The sequence below is a fragment of the Zeus faber genome (assembly GCF_960531495.2).
Source record: "Zeus faber genome assembly, chromosome: 22".
NCBI classification, from domain to species: Eukaryota; Metazoa; Chordata; class Actinopteri; order Zeiformes; family Zeidae; genus Zeus; species Zeus faber.
The window spans coordinates 23,350,682-23,373,363 of record NC_137209.1 but is presented as its reverse complement, the minus strand read 5'-3'; the positions used below and the strand labels follow the sequence as shown (position 1 = coordinate 23,373,363).

The following is a 22,682-nucleotide window of genomic DNA, read 5'->3' as shown; positions in this document are numbered from 1 at the left end:
ACAGGTTTCCTTTGCGATGAGCTGCATGAATGCGTTGAATTCGCTGCGTTGTGATTGGACCGTGCACCGGTTAAGCCGCTGGCACAGCGGCCAATCAGACGGCTCCAATGATGTCACACGACTGATTTGCATATTCATAAGGGTCACGTGTGAAGAAACGCGTTGGAAAGCGTGACGGAGAAAGATGTAAAAGTACACCTGGAGAGATGGTAAATAGCACCGCCCAATCAATATAATTATAAAAATATACACTGATCAGCCACAACATTAATAACACTTATATTGTGTAGCTCCCCCTCATGACAATAAAACAGCTGTGAGGTGGAGGCATGGACTCCACCAGGCTCGGAAGGTGTCCTGTGGCATCTGGCACCAAGACGTTAGCAGCAGATCCTTTAAGTCCTGCAAGTTGTGAGGTGGGGCCCCCATGGATCAGGCTTGTTGTTCCAGCACATCCCACAGATGCTCCATGGAATTGGACCCTCACCCCACCCATCCACATGATGTAGAAGAAAAGGTGATTCTTCAGATCTCCACCTTCTTTGCTCCACGGTCCAGTTGTGACACTCACGTGTCCATTGTAGGTGCTTTCAGGGGTGGACAGGGGTCAGCATGGACACCGTGAGCTCCCATACGCAGCAAGCTGCCATGCACTGTGTGTTCTACACCTTTCTATCACAGCACCGTTCACTTTTCCACCCATTAGTGCTGCAGTAGTTCTTCTGTGGGATGGAACCAGACGGACTAGACCTGGCTCCCCACGTGCATCAATGAGCCTTGGGCCCCGTCACCCTGTGGCCGGTTCAGCGCTCGTCCTTCCTTGGACACTTTTGGTAGCTAGTAACCACTGCACAGCGGGAACAGCCACAAGACCTGTGCTTGTGGAGATGCTCTGACCCAGTCGTCCAGCATCACAATGTGCTCCTTGTCAAAGTGGCTCAGACCCTGACCACGCCCATTTTTATACTTCAACAACTGACTCTTCACCTGCTGCCTCATATATATATATAATATATAACAGTATATATATATAATAATTATATTTAACACTATATATAATAATAATAATATATAACAGTATATATATATAATAATTATATTTAACACTATATATAATAATAATAATATATAACAGTATATATATATAATAATAATATATAACAGTATATAATAATAATAATAATATATAACAGTATATATATATAATAATAATATATAACAGTATATAATAATAATAATAATATATAACAGTATATCTATAATAATAATAAATAGCAGTATATATTTAATAATATATAACAGTATATATATAATATTAATATATAACAGTGTATATACATGTATATCTAATAATAATATATAACAGTATATATATATAACAGTATGAATCTAATAATCTTATATATCAGTATATATCTAATAATATATAACAGTATATATATATATATATATATATATACATGTATAATATATAACAGTTTATATATATATATATATATATATATATATATATATATATATATATATAACAGTATATATATAATAATAACACTATAAATATATAACAGTATATTTATAATAATCATATATAACAGTATATATATAATAATAATAGTAATAATATATAACAGTATGATAATGCTAATAATATATAATAATAATATATAAAATAATATGTCCCACTCCTCGACAGGTGTCATTGGAACCAATGTTCCAATGACCAATGGATCAATGTTATTCACTTCACCTCTCACTGCTTTCATGTTGTGGCTGATCAGAGGGTACTATTGATATATACTATAGATATGTACTATAGATATATACTACAGATATGTACTATAGATATATACTACAGATATGTACTATAGATATATACTATAGATATGTACTATAGATATATACTACAGATATGTACTATAGATATATACTATAGATATGTACTATAGATATATACTATAGATATGTACTATAGATATATACTATAGATATGTACTATAGATATATACTACAGATATGTACTATAGATATATACTACAGATATGTACTATAGATATATACTATAGATATGTACTATAGATATATACTATAGATATGTACTATAGATATATACTATAGATATGTACTATAGATATATACTATAGATATGTACTATAGATATATACTACAGATATGTACTATAGATATATACTATAGATATGTACTATAGATATATACTATAGATATGTAGTATAAATATGTACTATAGATATGTACTATAGAAATAGTATTTGGGAACATGAGTAGTGTCCATAGTTTATTAAAAGGAAATACACAACTTCTATGCTCCGCCCCCTAGCGTTTCCAAGTGGTTTTATTGCTTGTGCCGCTGTCGCTATGACAACCGCATCACTTTCCTGTTTCCTCAGAGTTCTGTGGAAGGAATGCGTCGCTGTCAAACCGAACCTTTCAGTTCCTCCAAACACAGCCAAGAACAACAGAATGTTTTTTTATCCCACTCCCTCGCTGCTGCATCCATCCGTCACGGGACTCGTACCCGTCCCCGTGCATCCTGATCAGGACGATAAAAAAGAGACATTTTCCAACGCCCCGCTCAACGCTCCCTCCACCCAATTGGCGGCGTTGGCGCCCCCTTGCGGATCAGCCGCTCGCGGCGCCGGCAGGGCCCCAAAGCGGTCGTACGGTGGAGGGCGGAGGTGACGGAGCTGGGTTGGGGTGTTGTAGCCGTAACAGGACTTATTAAAAAGTAGATACGAAATGCCCAGAACACAAAATAAGACGTTGACGTCACAATGAAGAACGAAAAACACAAAAAGAACCGGACCGGACCCGTGCAGCTACGTACATCCCCTGTCCTCCACCCGGACGGAGTTCCTTATAATCTCAATGTCAGACATTTTGTTTTGGTCTCACAGCTTGAAAATCTCATTTTGTTTTCCGTGTGTCAGACGCGGATCCTTCAAAACAAAAGCGTGTCGGGTTGAATCCGACACTTTCCTTCCTTCTGCTTCGATGCCTTCACGGTTCTTATTCCACCGAGACGCACACGCACACGCACACACACACACACACACACACACACACACACACACACACACTCCTTCAGTTCATCTTCATCTTCATCACCTCGTCCTCTTCTTCATACCATGGTCTCGGAGCCCTCACTCTTCCCAGTGAAGAAGTCCCAGAAGTTCCCACCGTGTGACGTCCGGTTCTCCTGGGGGGCTTGACGCACCCAAATGCCCGGCTCCGCCCCTCCTCCCCCCAGGCCGAAGCCCACCCGGTCGGGGTCGTGGCCCTGGAGCCTGGAGGTGGAGGAGGAGGAGGAGGTGGAGGAGGTGGAGGAAGACTGGGCCAGGCTGAGCAGGTTGTGGTGCGATTGGAACTGACGCATGTGACGCAAAGATTTTCCCTGAGGTGCCTCAGAGCCTCCTGGGGAAGGTGGAGGAGGTGGAGGTGGAGGAGGAGGAGGAGGAGGAGGAGGAGAAGGAGGAGGAGAAGGAGGAGGGGGGGGTGGGGACAGTCAGAAAAGTACACTGTTTAAACAGTGTTTCATGAAAATGTTCAGAAATATTCATTTATGCACAAATTCACTCCGCTCTGAATCTTGACTAAACTCATGAAGTATGAAAATAATCACCAGTAACACATTGAAATTCATGATTGTTTCTTATAATATTTATATTTTTAATCATATTTTTCATTTCTATTGAGGAATCCTTCCTCGCTGTTCACCCTGCGCTGCCCTCGTGGTGCCACTGGTGGCGCTGTTGTATCACTAATCAGCGCAGAGCGGATGGGCCGAGCGATCACTCCTTGTTATTTTTGGGTTCTTGGTTCCTGTTCAGCTACTAGTTACTAGTACACTTACGAGTAATCTTTCAGTTTGACTAGTGAAAGTGGGTTAGGGACTAGTACTTACTTATTAGTTCTTGCTGTTACTAGTAATATTCTTTCTTTTACCAGGAACAGTGTATTTTGTTTCTCATCATGACCAGAAAAAACATGGAGTTGACAGTTTAATTTCAACAGGAAAAGACAAGAGTCACTAATGAATAAGTACTAGTACTCAACTAATAGTGAGTAATAAAAGTAAAATAGATACGAGTATCAGTGGCGTAGGTACTAGTATGTAATAAATAAGTACTAGCACCTCATCCATTTTGCCTAGTTCAACTAAAACAGATACAAGTAAGTGTTGGGAGAGGAACTAGGAAGCAGAACATAACGAGTGACGGAGTAAATATTAAATCTCTTTTCCTTGTGATGCTTCATGACCTCATGTCAGTGATGGATGTTTTAAGATGTAGTCAGTCTACATCCTGTCTACACCCTGTCTACACCCTGTCCACAGCATGTCTAAACCCTGTTCACACCCTGTTCACACCCTGTCTACACCCTGTCTGCACCCTGTCCACAGCCTGTCCACAGCCTGTCTACACCCTGTCTACACTCTGTCTGCACCCTGTCCACAGCCTGTCTAAACCCTGTTCACACCCTGTCTACACCCTGTCCACACCCTGTCTACACCCTGTCTACACCCTGTCTGCACCCTGTCCACAGCCTGTCTAAACCCTGTTCACACCCTGTCTACACCCTGTCCACACCCTGTCTACACCCTGTCTACACCCTGTCTGCACCCTGTCCACAGCCTGTCTACACCCTGTCTACACCCTGTCCACAGCCTGTCTAAACCCTGTTCACACCCTGTCTACACCCTGTCTGCACGCTGTCTGCACCCTGTCCACACCCTGTCTACACCCTGTCTGCACGCTGTCTGCACCCTGTCTACACCCTGTCTACACCCTGTCTGCACCACGCAATTTTCTGTTTTTTCTTTTTGTGCTCATGCCCTTCACTTGGGATGGAGTTGAGGTGGAGAGCGTATCTACCGTTGGTGGCCTCCCGGCGCCGGCGGTTCTGGTTGAGCTTCAGGACGTTGAGGAAGACCTCGCTGGTCAAGCCGCCGTCGCGGGGGAAGAGGGGTGAGGGCGGCCCCAGGGGGGAGAGGCTCCCGCTGGACGCGCCCACCGAGTCCAGCGACGCCCCGGTGTCCCGCCGCCCCCCGCTAACGCTGCTGCCGATGCTGGTGGTGGGGCTGCTCTCCACCGGCTGGTGGCTGCCGACAGGAAGTAGAAACAACTACGTTGACACTTTACAGCCTTTGACTGACCACCTCCATCTTGGGAGGAGGTCAGTCAAAGGCTGCTGCACACCATTTAGAAGGAGATAGTATGGGGGATGAACGTCTTTAATGTGTGTGTGTGTGTGTGTGTGTGTGTTGATTGACAGACAGGAAGGCAGAGGCAAAATGTCGACCTGAGCTTCCTGCGGAGGAGGTAATCGATGATATCTGGATCAGTTTGGATCAAACTCATCAGAACTTCCTGCTGCAGCTCGGCTGAAACCTGAACACACACACACACACACACACACACACACACACACACACACACACACACACACACACATTCAGGTATAGGTGGTTTATGGGGACATTGTAAACCAGATTATTTGGGATGCTGTGGATTGAAAACAGCACGTGACGTGTTTGAAGCATGAGAGTGAATCAGGAAGATGAAAACAAAACATTTCAAATGCTGAAAACGGCTTAAAAGCCTCCGCATGGTGTCACGAGGACACTCCATCTATGAAGACAGGGTTATGAGTTGGATTATGAGGACACCACATTTTGAGATGGATGACGACGTTGTGTGTGTTTTGGGGGTGTCTGCAGTACCGTGAACAGCCTGCGGTTGTTCTGGATCAGCACCAGCATCACGCTGATGATGGCGCTGTTGTCCTCGATGCCCAGGTCCACCCCGCCGCCCCCATGCTCCCGCTGGAGCAGGTTGGGGCCGAAGATCACGGCCAGGTTAGCTGCTGTCATCTTATTACCTGGGATCTGAGGGGGAGGAGAGGGAGGGAGACGAGAGCAGGAAATAGAATTACAAGGAAACAAAATGTGTGTTAACGTTACTGTTTGTTCAGGTGTCACAGCGGCAATAAACAACGTGCGCCGAACTGTGACAGGCTGCCTAAAGTCCACGCCGGTCAGCCAGCTCCCTGTCCTGGCAGCGATCGCTCTCTGCCGCCATCAGAAGGGAAGCCGCCGCCTACGCTCTGGCAAGAAAGGCCAAGGTGCATAAGGAGCAGCTGCTGCACCAGACAACCACCACGGTGACGCCTCCAGGCAGACTGCCCTCACGTCAGCCCTACAACAACCACCTGGCGACCATGCAGGCAACGCAACAAGTGAACACACAACAGGTAAACACACAACGGGTAAACACACAACAGGTAAACACACAACAAGTAAACACACAACAAGTGAACACACAACAGGTAAACACACAACAAGTAAACACACAACAGGTAAACACACAACAAGTAAACACACAACAAGTAAACACACAACAGGTTAACACACAACAAGTAAACACACAACAGGTAAACACACAACAGGTAAACACACAACAAGTAAACACACAACAAGTAAACACACAACAAGTAAACACACAACAGGTAAACACACAACAAGTAAACACACAACAAGTAAACACACAACAAGTAAACACACAACGGGTAAACACACAACAGGTAAACACACAGCAAGTAAACACACAAGTAAACACACAACAGGTTAACACACAACAAGTAAACACACAACAGGTAAACACACAACAATTAAACACACAACAAGTAAACACACAACAAGTAAACACACAACAGGTTAACACACAACAGGTAAACACACAACAGGTAAACACACAACAAGTAAACATACAACAAGTAAACACACAACAAGTAAACACACAACAGGTAAACACACAACAGGTAAACACACAACAAGTAAACACACAACAGGTAAACACACAACAAGTAAACACACAACAAGTAAACACACAACAAGTAAACACACAACAGGTAAACACACAACAAGTAAACACACAACAAGTAAACACACAACAAGTAAACACACAACGGGTAAACACACAACAGGTAAACACACAGCAAGTAAACACACAAGTAAACACACAACAGGTTAACACACAACAAGTAAACACACAACAGGTAAACACACAACAAGTAAACACACAACAAGTAAACACACAACAGGTTAACACACAACAGGTAAACACACAACAGGTAAACACACAACAAGTAAACACACAACAAGTAAACACACAACAAGTAAACACACAACAGGTAAACACACAACAAGTAAACACACAACAAGTAAACACACAACAATTAAACACACAACAAGTAAACACACAACAGGTAAACACACAACAAGTAAACACACAACAAGTAAACACACAACGGGTAAACACACAACAGGTAAACACACAACAAGTAAACACACAACAATTAAACACACAACAGGTAAACACACAACAAGTAAACACACAACAGTTAAACACACAACAAGTAAACACACAACAAGTAAACACACAACAGGTAAACACACAACAAGTAAACACACAACAGGTAAACACACAACAAGTAAACACACAACAGGTAAACACACAACAAGTAAACACACAACAGTTAAACACACAACAATTAAACACACAACAGGTAAACCCACAACAAGTAAACACACAACAGTTAAACACACAACAAGTAAACACACAACAAGTAAACACACAACAGGTAAACACACAACAGGTAAACACACAACAGGTAAACACACAACAAGTAAACACACAAGTAAACACACAACAGGTAAACACACAACAAGTAAACACACAACAGGTAAACACACAACAAGTAAACACACAACAAGTAAACACACAACAAGTAAACACACAACAAGTAAACACACAACAAGTAAACACACAACAGGTAAACACACAACAAGTAAACACACAACAAGTAAACACACAACGGGTAAACACACAACAGGTAAACACACAACAAGTAAACACACAACAATTAAACACACAACAGGTAAACACACAACAAGTAAACACACAACAGTTAAACACACAACAAGTAAACACACAACAAGTAAACACACAACAGGTAAACACACAACAAGTAAACACACAACAGGTAAACACACAACAAGTAAACACACAACAGGTAAACACACAACAAGTAAACACACAACAGTTAAACACACAACAATTAAACACACAACAGGTAAACCCACAACAAGTAAACACACAACAGTTAAACACACAACAAGTAAACACACAACAAGTAAACACACAACAGGTAAACACACAACAAGTAAACACACAACAGGTAAACACACAACAAGTAAACACACAAGTAAACACACAACAGGTAAACACACAACAAGTAAACACACAACAGTTAAACACACAACAAGTAAACACACAACAATTAAACACACAACAGTTAAACACACAACAAGTAAACACACAACAATTAAACACACAACAGTTAAACACACAACAAGTAAACACTCAACAGGTAAACACACAACAAGTAAACACACAACAAGTAAACACACAACAGGTAAACACACAACAAGTAAACACACAACAGGTAAACACACAACAAGTAAACACACAACAGGTAAACACACAACAAGTAAACACACAACAGTTAAACACACAACAATTAAACACACAACAGGTAAACCCACAACAAGTAAACACACAACAGTTAAACACACAACAAGTAAACACACAACAAGTAAACACACAACAGGTAAACACACAACAAGTAAACACACAACAAGTAAACACACAACAGGTAAACACACAACAAGTAAACACACAACAAGTAAACACACAACAAGTAAACACACAACGGGTAAACACACAACAGGTAAACACACAGCAAGTAAACACACAAGTAAACACACAACAGGTTAACACACAACAAGTAAACACACAACAGGTAAACACACAACAAGTAAACACACAACAAGTAAACACACAACAGGTTAACACACAACAGGTAAACACACAACAGGTAAACACACAACAAGTAAACACACAACAAGTAAACACACAACAAGTAAACACACAACAGGTAAACACACAACAAGTAAACACACAACAAGTAAACACACAACAAGTAAACACACAACAAGTAAACACACAACAGGTAAACACACAACAAGTAAACACACAACAAGTAAACACACAACGGGTAAACACACAACAGGTAAACACACAACAAGTAAACACACAACAATTAAACACACAACAGGTAAACACACAACAAGTAAACACACAACAGTTAAACACACAACAAGTAAACACACAACAAGTAAACACACAACAGGTAAACACACAACAAGTAAACACACAACAGGTAAACACACAACAAGTAAACACACAACAGGTAAACACACAACAAGTAAACACACAACAGTTAAACACACAACAATTAAACACACAACAGGTAAACCCACAACAAGTAAACACACAACAGTTAAACACACAACAAGTAAACACACAACAAGTAAACACACAACAGGTAAACACACAACAAGTAAACACACAACAGGTAAACACACAACAAGTAAACACACAAGTAAACACACAACAGGTAAACACACAACAAGTAAACACACAACAGTTAAACACACAACAAGTAAACACACAACAATTAAACACACAACAGTTAAACACACAACAAGTAAACACACAACAATTAAACACACAACAGTTAAACACACAACAAGTAAACACTCAACAGGTAAACACCTGGCGACCATGGAATGGCTACGCGATAGTGAACTGGACATATGATGTCATACGAAAGAAGAAGACACCCACACACACACACACACACACACACACACACACACACACACACACACACGCACACACACACACACAGGGGTGCACCTCCTCGTCGCTGGGTCCAATGCTGTCTTGGGCGTAGCTCTGCACAATATGCAGCAGTGTGAGGAGGCGCAGCAGCGTGTCGCAGTTGCACGGAGGGAGGAGGTGGAGGAGGTGCTGCAGGTATTGCACCTGGTCCATCCCCCGCAGGTCTGGGGAGGTGGTGTAAAAGAAGCATGTTGGCGGGGTACAGGACATACAGTTAGCATGTTGGCGGGGTACAGGACATACAGTTAGCATGTTGGTGGGGTACAGGACATAGAGCTGCCGTGTAAGAAGGCAGGGTACATACACTTGGTGTGTAGGAAGGCGGGGTACATACAGTTGGGGTGTAGGAAGGCGGGTACATACACTTGGTGTGTAGGAAGGCGGGGTACATACACTTGGTGTGTAGGAAGACGGGGTACATACAGTTGGCGTGTAGTAAGGCGGGGTACATTCAGTTGGCGTGTAGGAAGGTGGGGTACATACAGTTGGCGTGTAGGAAGGCGGGGTACATGCAGTTGGCGTGTAGGAAGGCGGGTACATACAGTTGGCGTGTAGGAAGGCGAGGTACATGCAGTTGGCGTGTAGGAAGGCGGGGTACATTCAGTTGGCGTGTAGGAAGGTGGGGTACATAAAGTTGGCGTGTAGGAAGGCGGGGTACATACAGTGGGCGTGTAGGAAGGTGGGTACATACAGTTAACGTGTAGGAAGGCGGGGTACATACAGTTGGCGTGTAGGAAGGCGGGGTACATACAGTTGGCGTGTAGGAAGCTGGGTACATACAGTTAACGTGTAGGAAGGCGGGGTACATACAGTTGCCGTGTAGGAAGGCGGGGTACATACAGTTGGCGTGTAGGAAGGCGGGGTACATACAGTTGGCATGTAGGAAGGCGGGTACATACAGTTGGGGTGTAGAAAGGCGGGTACATACAGTTGGCGTGTAGGAAGGCGGAGTACATACAGTTGGCGTGTAGGAAGGCGGGTACATACAGTTAATGTGTAGGAAGGCGGGGTACATACAGTCGGCGTGTAGGAAGGCGGGTACATACAGTTGGCGTGTAGGAAGGCGGGGTACATACAGTCGGTGTGTAGGAAGGCGGGTACATACAGTTAGCATGTTGGAAGGCGGGTACATACAGTCGGCGTGTAGGAAGGCGGGTACATACAGTTGGCGTGTAGGAAGGCGGGTACATACAGTCGGCGTGTAGGAAGGCAGGTACATACAGTCGGCGTGTAGGAAGGTGGGGTACAAACAGTTGCCGTGTAGGAAGGCGGGTACATACAGTTGGGGTGTAGGAAGGCGGGTACATACAGTTGGCGTGTAGGAAGGCGGGGTACATACACTTGGTGTGTAGGAAGACGGGGTACATACAGTTGGCGTGTAGGAAGGCGGGGTACATTCAGTTGGCGTGTAGGAAGGTGGGGTACATATTGTTGGCGTGTAGGAAGGCGGGGTACATGCAGTTGGCGTGTAGGAAGGCGGGGTACATGCAGTTGGCGTGTAGGAAGGCGGGGTACATTCAGTTGGCATGTAGGAAGGTGGGGTACATAAAGTTGGCGTGTAGGAAGGCTGGGTACATACAGTGGGTGTGTAGGAAGATGGGTACATACAGTTAACGTGTAGGAAGGCGGGGTACATACAGTTGGCGTGTAGGAAGGCGGGGTACATACAGTTGGCGTGTAGGAAGGCGGGGTACATACAGTTGGCATGTAGGAAGGCGGGTACATACAGTTGGGGTGTAGAAAGGCGGGTACATACAGTTGGCGTGTAGGAAGGCGGAGTACATACAGTTGGCGTGTAGGAAGGCGGGTACATACAGTTAATGTGTAGGAAGGCGGGGTACATACAGTCGGCGTGTAGGAAGGCGGGGTACATACAGTTGGCGTGTAGGAAGGCGGGGTACATACAGTCGGCGTGTAGGAAGGCGGGTACATACAGTTAGCATGTAGGAAGGCGGGTACATACAGTCGGCGTGTAGGAAGGCGGGTACATACAGTCGGCGTGTAGGAAGGCGGGTACATACAGTCGGCGTGTAGGAAGGCGGGTACATACAGTCGGCGTGTAGGAAGGTGGGGTACAAACAGTTGCTGTGTAGGAAGGCGGGTACATACAGTTGGGGTGTAGGAAGGCAGGTACATACAGTCGGCGTGTCGGAAGGCGGGTACATACAGTTGGCGTGTAGGAAGGCAGGTACATACAGTCGGCGTGTAGGAAGGTGGGGTACAAACAGTTGCCGTGTAGGAAGGCGGGTACATACAGTTGGGGTGTAGGAAGGCGGGGTACATACAGTTGGCGTGTAGGAAGGCGGGTACATACAGTTGGTGTGTAGGAAGGCGGGTACATACAGTTGGGGTGTAGGAAGGCGGGTACATACAGTCGGCGTGTAGGAAGGCGGGGTACATACAGTTGCCGTGTAGGAAGGCGGGTACATACAGTTGGGGTGTAGGAAGGCGGGGTACATACAGTTGGGGTGTAGGAAGGCAGGGTACATACAGTTACCGTGTAGGAAGGCGGGTACATACAGTTGGGGTGTAGGAAGGCGGGTACATACAGTTGGGGTGTAGGAAGGCGGGTACATACAGTTGGCGTGTAGGAAGGCAGGGTACAGCTCCCGGGGTAGCAGGGGGTCCGGCATGTCCCTCAGGAACTCTTTGAGCAGCGCGGCCACATCGTGCACGCTGTGCTCCTCGTCCAGGACCACGTCAGCCCCCATGTCAAAGTCCTCACGAAGCTGGTCCAGAGTAAACACACAACAAGTAAACACACAACAAGTAAACACACAACAAGTAAACACACGACAGGTAAACACACGACAGGTAAACACACAACAAGTAAATAAACAACACGTAAACACACAACAAGTAAACACACAACAAGTAAACACACAACAGGTAAACACACAACAGGTAAACACTCAATAGGTAAACGCACAACATGTAAACACGCAAAAGGTAAACACACAACAGGTAAACACACAACAGGTAAACACAACAAGGAAACACACAACAGGTAAACACACAACAGGTAAACACACAACAGGTAAACACACAACAGGTAAACACTCAACAGTTAAACACTCAACAAGTAAACACAACAAGTAAACAACAGGTAAACACACAACAGGTAAACACACAACAAGTTAACACACAACAAGTAAACAACAGGTAAACACACAACAAGGAAACACACAACAAGTAAATAAACAACAAGTAAACACACAACAAGTAAACACACAACAAGCTAACACACAACAGGTAAACACACGACAGGTAAACACACAACAAGTAAACACAACAGTTAAACACACAACAGGTAAACACACAACAGGTAAACACTCAACAAGTAAACACTCAAAAGGTAAACACACAACAGGTAAACACTCAACAAGTAAACACGCAAAAGGTAAACACACAACAAGGAAACACTCAACAAGTAAACACACAACAAGTAAACAACAGGTAAACACACAACAAGTAAACACTCAACAGGTAAACACACAACAAGGAAACACACAACAAGTAAACAACAGGTAAACACACAACAGGTAAACACACAACAGGTAAACACTCAACAAGTAAACACACAACAAGTAAACACGCAAAAGGTAAAAACACAACAGGTAAACACTCAACAGGTAAACACACAACAAGTAAACACTCAACAGGTAAACACAACAAGTAAACAACAGATAAACACACAACAAGTAAACACACAACAGGTAAACACACAACAAGTAAACAACAGATAAACACACAACAAGTAAACACTCAACAGGTAAACACAACAAGTAAACAACAGATAAACACACAACAAGTAAACACTCAACAGGTAAACACAACAAGTAAACAACAGATAAACACACAACAAGTAAACACACAACAAGTAAACACACAACAAGTAAACAACAGGTAAACACACAACATTTAAACACACAACATTTAAACACACAACAGTTAAACACACAACAAGGAAACACACAACAAGTAAACACATAACAGGTAAACACACAACACGTAAACACACAACAGGTAAACAACAGGTAAACACACAACATTTAAACACACAACAGGTAAACACACAACAAGGAAACACACAACAAGTAAACACACAACAGGTAAACACACAACAAGTAAATAAACAACACGTAAACACACAACAAGTAAACACACAACAGGTAAACACACAACAGGTAAACACACAACAGGTAAACAACAGGTAAACACACAACATTTAAACACACAACAGGTAAACACACAACAAGGAAACACACAACAAGTAAACACACAACAGGTAAACACACAACAAGTAAATAAACAACACGTAAACACACAACAAGTAAACACACAAAAAGTAAACACACAACAAGTAAACACACAGGAAACAGGAAAACACACGATAGATAAACACACGACAGGTAAACACAACAGGTAAACACACAACAGGTAAACACACAACAGGTAAACACTCAACAGGTAAACACACAACAAGTAAACACGCAAAAGGTAAACACACAACAAGGAGACACACAACAGGTAAACACACAACAGGTAAACACACAACAAGTAAACACTCAACAGGTAAACACACAACAAGTAAACACACAACAGGTAAACACACAACAGGTAAACACTCAACAAGTAAACACACAAGTAAACACGCAAAAGGTAAACACACAAAAAGTAAACACACAACAAGTAAACACGCAAAAGGTAAACACACAACAAGTAAACACTCAACAGGTAAACACAACAAGTAAACACACAACAAGGAAACACACAACAAGGAAACACACAACAAGTAAACACACAACAGGTAAACACACAACAAGGAAACACACAACAAGTAAACACACAACAGGTAAACACACAACAGGTTAACACACAACAAGTAAACACACAACAGGTAAACACACAACAAGTAAACACGCAAAAGGTAAACACACAACAAGGAAACACTCAACAAGTAAACACACAACAAGTAAACAACAGGTAAACACACAACAGTTAAACACACAGCAGGTAAACACACAACAAGGAAACACACAACAAGTAAATAAACAACAAGTAAACACACAAAAAGTAAACACACAACAAGTAAACACGCAAAAGGTAAACACACAACAAGTAAACACTCAACAGGTAAACACAACAAGTAAACACACAACAAGTAAACACACAACAAGGAAACACACAACAAGGAAACACACAACAAGGAAACACACAATAAGTAAACACAACAACAGGTAAACAGAACAAGTAAACACACAACAAGGAAACACACAACAAGGAAACACACAATAAGTAAACAGAACAACAGGTAAACAGAACAACAGGTAAACAGAACAACAGGTAGACAGAACAACAGGTAAACAGAACAACAGGTAAACAGAACAACAGGTAAACACAACAACAGGTAAACAGAACAACAGGTAAACAGAACAACAGGTAAACACAACAACAGGTAAACACAACAACAGGTAAACACACAACAAGTAAACACACAACAAGGAAACACACAACAAGGAAACACACAACAAGGAAACACACAATAAGTAAACACAACAACAGGTAAACAGAACAACAGGTAAACACAACAACAGGTAAACACAACAACAGGTAAACAGAACAACAGGTAAACACAACAACAGGTAAACAGAACAACAGGTAAACAGAACAACAGGTAAACACAACAACAGGTAAACAGAACAACAGGTAAACACAACAACAGGTAAACAGAACAACAGGTAAACACAACAACAGGTAAACAGAACAACAGGTAAACACAACAACAGGTAAACACAACAACAGGTAAACAGAACAACAGGTAAACAGAACAACAGGTAAACAGAACAACAGGTAAACAGAACAACAGGTAAACACAACAACAGGTAAACAGAACAACAGGTAAACAGAACAACAGGTAAACAGAACAACAGGTAAACACAACAACAGGTAAACAGAACAACAGGTAAACACAACAACAGGTAAACACAACAACAGGTAAACACAACAACAGGTAAACACACAACAAGTAAACACACAACAAGGAAACACACAACAAGGAAACACACAACAAGGAAACACACAATAAGTAAACACAACAACAGGTAAACAGAACAACAGGTAAACACAACAACAGGTAAACACAACAACAGGTAAACAGAACAACAGGTAAACAGAACAACAGGTAAACACAACAACAGGTAAACAGAACAACAGGTAAACAGAACAACAGGTAAACAGAACAACAGGTAAACACAACAACAGGTAAACACAACACTGACAGACTCAGGCATGGATACACACACACAGGTCATGTGACGTCAGATTCCCACTTTGTTCTCAACAACAGGACATGACATCATATTTGAGGCTGTGTGTGTGTGTGCGCTCACCTGTCTCACTCTCTTTTTGGAGCTCCCCACTCTGAAGATCCCCACAGTCTGAAGACCTGCAGAGACCAGACGTAACGTGAGATCTTGTCTCTGATTCTTGTTTGGACCTGGCAACCCTGACCGCGGCTCCAGAGGGTTGGTTTACGCTCCGAGACGACCCCCGACCCCCGACCCCCGACCCCTCCGCGTCGTCCATCTTGGCCCCCCTCACCGTAGGCCTCGATGTGGCAGCAGCAGAGCTCCAGGACCCTCGGGACCTGCCGGTAGATGGGGTTCAGGCTCAGCTTGGTCTGGGTCCGGGCCCCGGACGACGAGCCTCCGCCCGCCGGGGCCCTGAGCTCGGCGGGGTGGGAGAGCTGCAGCGCCTCCAGCAGGCGGGACTGGCTCTCCACCAGGTCCGAGATGGAGTCCACCGAGAGGCCGCCCTGAGGGGGAGGACGCAGACACACATCCACATGCAGCCTCTGTGATTAGGTTGTATCAGCTTTTGGGTTTTTGTTTTTTTAGCTCTGCAGCCTCCGGCAGCTCCTTCGATGGCCCCCAGGGGCCCCGCACACCTCCCGCTCTCGTCCCCCGTCACAGTCTTCACAGTTTTAAGACTTCCATTGGTTTTCATTCATTCTCCAAATGTTTTTCACTTTCATCCTGAGAAAATAAATGTTAAAAATGAAACCTTAAGGCCACGTGGGCCCTGACGACCTTTCTGTCATGTCCAAGTAACCATGTCTGTCATGAGAGGGAGGGAGGGAGGGAGGAAGGAAGGAAGGAAGGAGGGGGGGATGAAGGAAGGAAGGAAGGAAGGAAGGAGGGGGGGGGTGAAGGGAGGAAGGAAGGAGGGAAGGAAGGAGGGAAGGAAGGAGGGAAGGAAGGGGGTGAGGGAAAGAAGGAAGGAAAGGAGCAGGGTTAAACTCCACTGATCACTGGTTTGGTTCAGTTTGTGTCATAATACACACGTGAGGATCAAGTTAACAACAGTTTCCACGTCAACACGGTGACAATAACACACACACACACACACACACACACACACACACACACACGTATTTTGGTTGAATTGACGGATGCTTGTCGCAGGACACACAAGTGAGTGTCTCATGAAAGGTGGATTGTGTGTGTGTGTGTGTGTCCTCTAGCAAATGCTAGAATCTCAGTCCTAAGTCCTAAACTTTAAAGCAGTTTCCCAAACTGCGGTCTGCGGCTTTCCAGACCCCCTGCTGTCCTCAGCAGGGGGTCTGGAAAGAAATGACTGTACATATATATATATATGTATATATACATTACATTATCACACTGTACATACAATATATTAATTTATTTTATTATTTGATGTGTTTAAATATATTAAATTGTTTTTCATATATTTCACTAAATACATTTAGATCCAGATATGTCAGTGTATTTGTATTTTGTATTGTGTGATTTTGTTTTATTTTTTGTCGTCAAGGGCGAAGAAAGAAAGTTTGGGAACCCCTGCGTTAAAGTCCTGTCTGAGACTGATTAATTAGTGATGATGTCATATCCTCCAGCGAAACGTCAACATGCTCCTGTTTGTCCAAACAGGTGACACAACAATTTGATTCACTTTCATGTCTGACATTTTTCTGGGATTTCCCTTGATATGATCCTCACCCTCCTCTGCACTCGTCCGCTCTTGTCCCTGAACGTCGGCGACAGCGGTTTGCCCTGGGTCTCGAACGCCGCCGGCGCCGGGGCCACGGAGTTGCCGGCCGGCGAGGCGGGGCAGCCGCCGCCGCCGGCGCCGGACCCCGAGCCGCCCAGCCTGCCCCCGTTGAAGAACTGCCACTTCTCGGCCCGGAAGCGCAGCACGCTGGCCTCCAGGTCCAGGCAGTCCCTGCGGCTCTCCTTCAGGGCGTCCTGGCGCTTCTTGTGCGCCCGGTCGTTGGCGATGACCAGGGAGAGGGGGATGCCGAAGGCCTTGGGGGCCGACTCTGAAGAGAGGGGGATGAAAGGAGAAGTGTCAGGAAGCAGCTGCACCACGACGCCCGCTCACAATGACGACTGTAGTTCGGTCAAAGTTATTTCGACTTGGGTTATGTCAGTCCAGTTTATATGAGTCACAGGACGCACTCAAAGGGCTTCACAAGCGTCACATTTCACATATAAATCACAGGCGTCCCCTCTTATCCCAGACCAAAGCCCCTGGGGAGGAAAGGAAGAATGGGGTCACAGAAGGGGGAATCCTGCGTCCGGGACGGCAGCGCACTATCAAACAAGTCAGGTTATACAGTGTTGTTGATACGATGCCGTGTTTGGCCAGACCGTGTGGGAGTCCTAGAACCAGGTCACTGCCTCCAGTTGTTACCTCCTACTTTTCTCAGCAGGAGTTTACTTCCTTTGAATGATTTGTCCTGCGTGTTTTCCAGTCAACAAGCTAATGATATGAAACCCGAAAACAGATGGAGGATTAAATACAGTGGGACCATCCCATCATCCACCCATCTTCTCCACCTGGATCCGACCTCTATGGAAACTCTCCATGTCCTCATTAGGACCTTCATCCCTCTTCCCTTAAAATCACGAGTGACAGACGTACTCATCGTAAGTGGCTTTGGACAAAGGTTTCCACTGAATGACCAAACACAATGTGATGGTGTGGTTAAATCAAGCACGAAATCCCTCCGTCCGTGCGTGTGTTCCAGTTCCAGGCGGTGGGAGCTGAACGTCCAGACCACAGCCGACTAGGATGCCTCCTTCCTTCTAGAGCATCCAGGGGACGACCGCCGCCCGTCCTCCCTGAGGGACCTTCCCGCCACAGCTCCGTTTACCATCGGCCACTCGCTGCGTAGATAGAAATCCTGCAAGGGGACGTCATGTTTCCTCTTTGGGGGGATTGAGGGTCTTAACCCTTGGTGGGTAACCCAGAAAGAGAATGATCACAGGAAACTCCAAAACTTCCCGCTTGTATGTGATTTGATGACACATCATGTACACACACTGTTTCTGGAGTCAAACTATAACAATATGGCGGCTTGTTTGGAAACCTCCTCTTATTTCACCTTCAACTGTCCAACAAAAGGGGCCACGCTGTTGTTACGACAGCCCGTTATTCCCCCCAACAAAATACATGTCTTTATTGTACAAGGAGGATGCATCTGACCCACCCTGTCACGAGCAGCAGTGGGCAGCCAACAGGAGTATGAACCTCTAACATACATGTCTTTAATGGTGGGAGGAAACCGCAGCACCTGGAGAAACCCTGCACACAGGAAGGACCTGCTACGGCTGCTGGGGGGCAGCAGTGCTAACCGCTGAGCCACCGTGCCGCTACAAAAGGTGTTGTGTGATATTTTAGGAAGGAACAGCCTGTGAACACTCAGAATCTGCGTTCATCTCAGATCTACAATGCACTCCCTCTCGAACCTCGATGTGCTTCTCCCAGAATACATTGCATTCTGTTTGCATGGATGATGTATGGCATGGTGCGGTGCATTATATGCGTATGTGGCATATATATGAGTCTAGGTGTTTCTTCTCTGCTTCATAGAAGCCTTTTGAGATGGTTCCTTCTATTAAGGCTGTAGAGGACATGTAGAGGGCGTATTGAGGTCATGTCTCGCCTCACAGCAACATGACAGACATGGCTGGGAGAGAAACACTCCGGCTGTTGCCCTTGACCAAGGACCTTGGAGTCAGTCCATGGACGTCAGTCTACGGAAACCCACTGCTCCTGTTGGAGCCAAATTCTAAGGTGCATATATAATTATAAATGGTGCTCTCTAGTGACTGGTTTGGGAATTGTTGAACTGACTCTGAGCTGGAAGGCATGCTGGTAAATGAAGACAGGTGTGGGGAGCAGGAAGGACGGCACTGGCAAAGTTTTTCTGGCACTTTGCTTCATACTGCTTGTTTTTTTTTGTTCAGTACTGATATTGAACACAGTTTATCATTATTTATGTTGTCCAAACCCCCCAGCCACCGCATGCAAACAAACTTGACCGCTCAAGAAACAACAATAAGCCACACCCCGGACTGGAAGATCACCTCAACTACTCAAGGTGGGACTCAATAAAGGCCAATAAACCATGTAACAGGGGATGCAGGGAGGCGTAGAGATGACCAGGGCGTCTGTCTGGACTTAAGAACGGCTCCTCATAGCGAATTCAATGCACAGGACATATTCTGGGTATTAGCCCACAGCTGCCAGAGATTGTGATTGGGGTCTGAATTGATTATTCATTACTCGGTGACAGCCCTTGTCCTCAGGCTGCGAGTGTGGGAATGTTTGTTGTTGTTGTTATTGTTGTTGTTTTTGTTGTTGTTGTTGTCGTTGCCATCCTCCACTCATTGCCAGTGAGGCCCGGGCGTGTTGTTCCCTCGCTTCTTGTTGATGAACTCTAAGGCAAAAGCTCTTTTATTCCAGGAGTGTCGACCCTAAACCTCTTAGGCTGTGCAGGGTGATGTTTAACGGCATGATCCCAACTCACCCCCCTAAGACAATCAGAGCTAATTGTCCCATTAAGCTTTGAGCCCCCCCCGCCCCGACGTGGTGCTGCTGCTGGAGACGCCATCACCTCCTCTGAACGCTCCTTTCCTCTCATAGCTGCTTCAAATGCCATCGCCTCCTTTTGTTTCTGTCGTTCCACATTGTTTGGACAGTTGACAGCACTTCAGCGGAGGCCGTATTCAACCTAGGTCGGTGTCTAGAGGGCGGGGTTACGCAAATGCTCATCCAAAGGTAATTGGCTGCGACCTGGAGCCTATGTCGAGGCTGGACGGCCTCCGAGGGCTGCGGGTCAGCGCAGTGGATGCGTTGCCGCGGCTAAGACCTTTTTATGGCCTGATGTGTGGAGCGCCGACTGCGGCGATCCCAATCGCCCATGGGTGTCATGTGTATTGTTCTGTCGCACAGGAAGCTGATGGGTTTTGAGTCGTGTCAGTCTAACCCCACCGCCCCCTGACCCATTTTTTGAGGACGGTTACGCACACGTAGACGCACAGAAGGAACACAAACACCCACGTACAACCACAAAGCCTGGTATGCACGCACACACACCAACGCAGGTATATCTGGTCGGTGTCCAGCGCCTGTCAGACGGCCCCGGCACGCTGGCTGAACGCCCAGTAAAGCCTCGAAGATCTGGGATCGACCGAACTTAAAATACCCCATTACCTCTTTGTCTCTCTCTCGCTCCAGCTCCAACTCAGGGACGAGTCAGATCCAAAAGCCTCGAAGGGAACCACCGTTCTAGGGCCGCCCGAGGGCGTTTCTTGGACTTTGTGTCCAGTTTTCCTACCTTTAACAGACCATGATCAGAACGTGCATTTCAATTTCGGCATCAGATGACCTTGGCATTCTTTAACCCTCTAAAGCCCCTGGGTTTAATACCACAACATCTACTTTCAGTCCTCCTTTGAGGACAACATTTTAGCTTTCAGTGCGTCCAATTGTTTATACTCTCAATCTTATTGGATGGATAATGTGTTAATAGATCTTGGAATGTGCTCGTGTTTGGGTCCATTTTGGCCAACTTTCTGCCGAGCTCATCTCTTGCACATATTTCTTATTTGGGCTTAAGCCTCCGGTCGATGGTTTTAGCCAGTTATGCAATGCAGAACCTGGTAGTTTCATCACAAAACACGATGAAACGTAGATCCTGACGTGCACAGAGCAGCCGATCTAGATCTGTGACCTCAATCGCCAAACAACACTCTCCCATTGGCCGAGTGACTCCTTCAAAATAAGGGTTGTGAACAGTGTAAATATTCGTCTGAATGGTATTTCTGTCTCTCTTTCACCTGCTCCCAAATCCTTTGGCCGGTTTAGTTCTCATTCCGGGACGTTCCTTGTGAAGTAACGACAGAAGCTCACTTTTGAAACCAGATTATTTATCAGACGTATCCATCTTCCTCCCTTTCACACTCCTTCATTACCCGGGTTGAGCCCTCACCACGTGTACCTCCATTAGGTGACACGGAGACATACGCGGGATAAGCTGTTTGGCAGGTGCATTGTGGGCTGGACGCCAGTTCCAGCCTATCAAGCTAACGTGCAGGTGCTGTCCAGTGGGCACTGGCTCCAACCGACCCCCACCCGGACCAACCACCTGCTTGGCTGCAGTAACTAATGACCAGTAGAGGGAGCGCTAGACTCTTCACTTGCAATGTTTCGCTCGAGGACGGCAAAAGGAAAATGGCCGAAATGCAGAAGTTGCATATTTGACTCAGGTTAGGCACCGAGGGACATTTCTATCCTCAGTCCAGTGGAGAATAGAAACTTCCAAGACGGTCACAACGTCCAACCGACTCCAATGGCTGCGTGCACTGAACGAATCGTAATTGCTGTTTGAGGCCGTCGTGGACGTGTGGAACGAGGTTCCTTCAATGAGGAGCCAGAGTAACCAGTCATTTTATAGTTTATACTATAAATATATACTTTTTACATCATAGTTACTATGCTGGGGTATTATACCTCTGAGTCCCTGTTTTTCCATATTTACTCAGGTATTTA

The 22,682-nt window shown here is 45.0% G+C and overlaps 1 protein-coding gene across 1 annotated transcript in view; it reads right to left on the bottom strand.

The window, feature by feature from the left end:
- Positions 1-2,659: 2,659 nt before the first annotated feature.
- arhgap36 (Rho GTPase activating protein 36) overlaps positions 2,660-22,682 on the bottom strand; it is a 43,826-nt gene continuing 23,803 nt past the window's right edge. The window contains exons 4-12 of the mRNA XM_080023611.1: positions 17,843-18,162; positions 16,425-16,638; positions 16,214-16,269; positions 12,400-12,550; positions 9,837-9,985; positions 5,738-5,902; positions 5,317-5,405; positions 4,890-5,116; positions 2,660-3,429 (exon numbers count right to left, since the gene is read on the bottom strand). Of these exons, the coding sequence (XP_079879737.1) occupies positions 3,137-3,429; positions 4,890-5,116; positions 5,317-5,405; positions 5,738-5,902; positions 9,837-9,985; positions 12,400-12,550; positions 16,214-16,269; positions 16,425-16,638; positions 17,843-18,162 (1,664 nt within the window). The 3' untranslated portion in view covers positions 2,660-3,136. The remainder of the gene's footprint in view (positions 3,430-4,889; positions 5,117-5,316; positions 5,406-5,737; positions 5,903-9,836; positions 9,986-12,399; positions 12,551-16,213; positions 16,270-16,424; positions 16,639-17,842; positions 18,163-22,682) is intronic.